Below are 5,664 nucleotides of genomic sequence, written 5' to 3'. Positions count from 1 at the left end.
ATGGCTTATGATCGCTATGTGGCCATTTGCAACCCCCTGCAGTACCACACCATGATGTCCAAGAAACTCTGCATTCAGATGATCACAGGGGCCTACATAGCTGGGAATCTGCATTCCATAATTCATGTGGGACTTCTGTTTAGGTTAACTTTTTGTGGGTCTCATTTAATCAATCACTTTTTCTGTGATCTTGTTCCATTGCTCAGACTCTCCTGTGTTGACCCTTATATCAATGAATTGATGATACTTATCATTTGTGGGTCAATTCAAATCTCCACTATTACAGTAGTTGTAATCTCTTATCTCTGCATCATTTTCACAATATTCGGTATGAAATCCAAAGAAGGACGTGGTAAGGCCTTGTCAACTTGTGCATCCCACTTTCTCTCTGTCTCACTGTTCTATGGTTCTCTTCTCTACATGTATATTAGACCAAGTTCATTTAAAGAAGGGGATAAGGATATACCTGTTGCTGTTTTCTATACTCTAGTAATTCCTTTATTAAACCCTTTTATTTATAGTCTAAGAAATAAAGAAGTAATAAATGCAATGAAAGGGATATTGACAAAGAAAAATGTATAATATGCTAAAACAAATACCACCTGTGTAAAATTAATTATGATTAAACAATTTCCAAAATCAAGACATACTGAAAAAGCAGAATATAGGAACTTTGCATATGAAATATTAAATTATAGAACATGATGAGGTTGTGATTTCAAGTAAACTTACTTATTCAAATAAATTTAGAAATTAGATAATCTAGGGGACCAGTAGTTAGCGTTATGGCTATATCGCTGGACTCCCCTGTAGTCGACCGCGGTTCACGTCCCAGACCCAGTGGTTTAAAACTCCAGCTGGGAGCTGTCCTCAAGATTCCGAGAAGAGAATGGAGGAGAAGGGATTGCCACGTGACCATCCCCCTGGGGGGTGATTTCTTGCTTTCTGTCTCTATGTCTCTCTCTGTCTGTCTGGCGAGCGCATGCGCCCTATAGTGAAAACCTCTCCAAAAAAAAAAAAAGAAAGAAATTAGATAATCTACTAAAATGTTTTCAAACTCTAAACTACTAGGTATGAAATAAATAAATGTTTTTGAGATCACAAATTGATTCAGAGTGTCACTAGTCACCCTAGTATTAATTATGTCAGAGTGTCAGTATGTGCAATGTTCAACAAATGCAACCAACACTAGGAATAGAAGTCAGTATAAATAAAGTCAGTGTTCATTTAAAATTTATTGCAAATTTCTTGACTCTCAAAACATAACTTTCTAAGCTCACTTATATTCCAAGTTCTGATATCTTAATCTATTCTTAAACATATCTGACAGAAAAAACTGTATGTTTGAATTTAATTCTCAGCCTCTTTTGAATTTATTAATAAATTGTGTTGGAATTTGGGTTCATGCTGAGCTTTACTTTTATCCAAGAACTTCTTCATCCTTAGTATAATCATTTACACTGTCAAATTCTCTGAAATAAAGTACCTCTGTAAAGAGGATGTATCCATCTCTTGTTCTATGAGAGTTTATTAATATTGAAATCCCAATGAATTTGAATGTTCTCATGTAATTTGATTTTTTTGTCCTTCGTGTACAATGGTGCAGTTTCTCAATGTATTGATTAAGTCAAGCTGATTTTTCAGTCTGATATCACTCTTTGTCTTGCTTGTTAATGTGAATACCTCCAACACCTATTTGAATGAATGTTATTGATATGTTTATATTATTCATCAAAAGATAGAGCTGTTCAAGCATAAAGTAGAAAATAGTAAAAATTCTTAACACTTAAACAAAGGCATTTACTCATCATGTGAAAGTACAAATTTGCTAATTTCAGGTGGTGGTGCAGTGTTAGTGCAACTGGACCTACATGGGAAAGGTCTTGGGACCACATCCTGGGACCTCAATGAGCAAACCAGGCCTGTGATCAAAGTCAGAAGAGACCAGGAACCAACTGCAGGTTGAAGACACTCTTGGGTCTCTCTCTCCATCTTCCTCTCTCCTTCTAATGGAAGAAAGAAATTCTCTTTAAAAATACAAATAGGGGACCAGTAGTTGGCATAATGGCTAAGTCGCTGGACTCTCATGTAGTCGACCAAGGTTCGACTGCCATACCCAGTTGCTTAAACTCACGACAGACAGGTGTGCATGCGTGCCCGATTCCAAGAAGAGAATGGGAGAGAAGGGATAGTGGTATGTCCGACCCCCGGGAGGTGATTTCTCACTTCCTGTCTGTCTTTCTCTATCTTTCTGGTGAGTGGACGCACCCTATGGCAAAAGAAAAAAAAAAATAGTTTATAAAAACCTGTCAAGAAAAAAAATACAAATATGAAAGAATATTCATTTACCATTTACATTTGATCTACACTAGATTTTTCCTATAGATTACCTACCAAATAGGCATTATATTTCATGTCTTTCTCAGTATAAATCTCAGAATTGACATAGTGAGTAGTTTGCCTAAATTCATCCACATCATTTGAATGAACCAGGAGTTTAAATCAATATTGCCTTCTCTACATGTTTGCTAGCTCAGGAAATGGAGTTCTGTGGAGCCTGGCAGATGGCATCACTAAACATCAGTGTAAATTGTGCTTAATAAGTTGAAAAAGTTTTGATATTTGGGGAAAATATGGAAATTAGTAAGACCAGAGACACTTTTGTGCTTTTTTTTTTTAAAGTTTGGATAGTAAGCATCTCTTTACTTGCTGATGTTATTACAAAAATGATTACATTAGCAACAAAAAATGTATTTTGGAAATGAAGTCACCAGTAGATATTCCTCACAATATCTAAATAAAACAGGAACAATATGAGAATATCAGTATTGAAGTGTTTACTTTTATATTGTCTTTACATCTGTATTTTAACATGTTTTGGGGGGCAAAATTATTTTATCTTCAGGACTGTAAAGGTTTAATTATTTAATCAATTTTTGTTAAAAAACTAAACCTAAGGTGTCTACAGAGTTGGCTTTTTAAAAATATTTTCTCTCTTTAAATCAGTAGTCTCACAATACTAAAAAAGGAAGAACTCTGTTCAGTGTTTCCAGCAAGGTAGAAAAGGGAAAAACATGTCTGCTTTTGGGAATGAGTGTGACACTGGGAGTGTGGAGGAGGGAGAGAACAGTGAGTGGCCCAGAGTCAACACGGTAGCACACTGTGTAAGAAGTAAAAGGGTAAGTGGGGTAGTTTACTGAGAACCCTAAATGACACCGTAAGAAATCAGAATTTATGTAGAGGCACTGGACATTGGATTTTTCCTGACAGCATTAGCCATGTGATTATATCTTTCAGAAAATTTATATGGCAATTGGTTGCAAAGAGATTGTAAAAAAGAGACTGGAGGTGAATGAAATTAACTTCAATAACTCATACATCACCTAATAGGAGCTAAAACCAAGGAATACACTAAGAAAGGATAGGGGTGCATGAATGCAAGCAACACTTTCTGCATCACCTAACCTTTTCCCTTCACAACACGGAATCCCAGATATTTGTTAAAAGTATGTTCTTGATATTTGATTTGACTATGTTCTAATGTATATGTATACATATAACATATATATATATATATATATAAACATATATGTAATGCATATAAACACTGTCAATCTCATGACACTTTATTCATAAATACTTCAATACATATCTCAAAAGAACATTTTATATATAGTCATATTATCCTTATTGTTCCCAAGAAACTTAATTTCAACTAATGCATAGCCCATAGTCAACTTTTTCTCAATTGTGCCAAATTTGTTCCCTTTGGCAATTTGTTTTTGTTTTGTTTTGTTTTGTTTTGTTTTATCAAGGATTCAATTAAACAATTTAGTTTCCATTTCATATCTTAGTTCCCCTCAACATAGATGAGTCCTCTTGCATTATTTTTCTTTTATAACATTTAAATTTTTATGTGTTTGGGGCAGATGTCTTTCTTATAAAATGTCTCATAATCTGTATTTCCCTTGTTTCCTATTGACTAAATTCAACTTTGGCAACAGGTGTATTATGCATTCCTTTTTCATCACATGAGACCTTAACATCAGAATGTCTTGTTACTGGTGATGCTAACTCTGATAACTTGGTTAAGGTAATGTCCATCAGATCTTTCAAGGGTAAACATAACCTGTTTCTTTACTCATTAAAATCTAACAAAGTGGTGATACATTGATCTAATTGCTTAAATTTTACCTTAGTGGTTTTGATATCAATTAGCAATCACTAGAATAAGTAATTCCTTAGAATCGTGAATTTTTTTCTTCCCACAGTTGTTATCCATCTTCATTCCCAAGACCTTTCCCTGGAAGGATTATCTTTCACTTCTTGGACTTCTTAAAACGTTTAGAACATTTAGGGGCTAGTAGGCAGCATGGTGGTTTAGACACTAGATAACCATATGACCAACCGGAGGTCAAGTCCCAGACCCAGCAGCTTGATAATCATGCTGAACGTGTGTGTGTGTGTGTGTGTGTGTGTGTGCACATACACAAAATCTCAGGAGGAGAATGTCCTGGCACCATAGATAGTTCTGCCTGGAAGAGAGGATTAGAGAATATTTATGAAAGAATTTATAACATAAAATAACTGGGCTTTTCCAATCCAGCATTGTGATCAGAGACTGCAAAAGAGCAATCACACCAGAGGATTATCTTGAGAAAGACATTGAAGGAAGGAAAAGAGACTGATCTTTGCTCGCAGATGGTATATCACAGAATACTTGGTAGGCAGGGTTGAATTGAGAAGGTTTATGTGTGACTAGTGTTTTCTTGCTTTTCAACACTTTGAGTAGTTGACATGTAAATATTATCTCAAAAATATTTAAAACCATACTTTCTCTGTTGTTATAGAGTCACAAACAAAATTGTACAAAATTATAAGAAATATTTTGAACATTATCTTTAAAATTTAGTTTTTTGAAATTTTGAATGTTGTTTATTAACTGTCAAGAACTATGGATTATTAGCTAAAATTTTTTGATATGTAAAGTAAATGCTTGTGGGAAAATGAAAAAAATAAATGGAAGAAAAAAATAATAAAACTAAAAAAAAAAATGATGGGGAAAAGATTGCAGCATAGGGTGATTTCTCACTTTCCCTCTCTCCTTTCATTCCAGCAAGCACATGTACCCTATGTCAAAACAAAACCCCCTCAAAAAAAAGTAGAACATTTTTATTTTCCTAGGAACTTAACATCTTGTTAGTAAGCTACATTTGGTATCATTAATAAATCAGCACATAATTTTTATAATGAACTAAAGTCCACATTTACTAAGATTTCCATAAGTTTTACCTAATACTCTCTGTTCCAGGGACCCAGCTAGAATACCACATTACGTTTAGTCATCATTTCTCTTTAGGCTGCTCTTGGCTATTACAATTTTTCAGCTATTTCTTACTTATGATGACCTTGATCATTTTGAGGAGAAACAGTCCCTTTTTAGGAGAATGTTCATCAGCCTGAATTTTTCTGATTTTTTAAAATTAGACTGGGCTTATGGGTTTTAGGGAAGAAGATCACCAAGGTAAATGCCATTTAAATCATATTTGATCAAAGGGAAACACTACCATTATCAGCCCTAGAGGTTGATGTTGAACACCTGGTTGAGGTAGTTTTCAAGGATTCTTCATTGTAAAATTGCTTTTTCTCCCTACTTCCCTTTCC

The 5,664-nt window shown here is 34.5% G+C and overlaps 1 protein-coding gene and 1 pseudogene across 1 annotated transcript in view; both read left to right on the top strand.

The window, feature by feature from the left end:
* LOC102478396 (olfactory receptor 5K3-like) overlaps nucleotides 1–1,534 on the top strand; it is a 1,750-nt gene extending 216 nt beyond the window's left edge. The window contains exons 1-2 of the mRNA XM_006163489.3: nucleotides 1–574; nucleotides 1,419–1,534. The exon at nucleotides 1–574 is cut by the window's left edge and continues 216 nt beyond it. Coding sequence (XP_006163551.3) covers nucleotides 1–574; nucleotides 1,419–1,534 — 690 coding nt within the window. The remainder of the gene's footprint in view (nucleotides 575–1,418) is intronic.
* A 1,540-nt stretch (nucleotides 1,535–3,074) lies between these two features.
* The window catches only part of LOC102477969 (intraflagellar transport protein 74 homolog pseudogene), a 21,878-nt pseudogene continuing 19,288 nt past the window's right edge, over nucleotides 3,075–5,664 (top strand).

The sequence above is a fragment of the Tupaia chinensis genome, unplaced genomic scaffold, assembly GCF_000334495.1.
Source record: "Tupaia chinensis unplaced genomic scaffold, TupChi_1.0 Scaffold142351_1, whole genome shotgun sequence".
NCBI lineage: Eukaryota > Metazoa > Chordata > Mammalia > Scandentia > Tupaiidae > Tupaia > Tupaia belangeri.
Note: the sequence above shows the minus strand (reverse complement) of the source record. Positions and strands in the feature narration are given on the sequence as shown.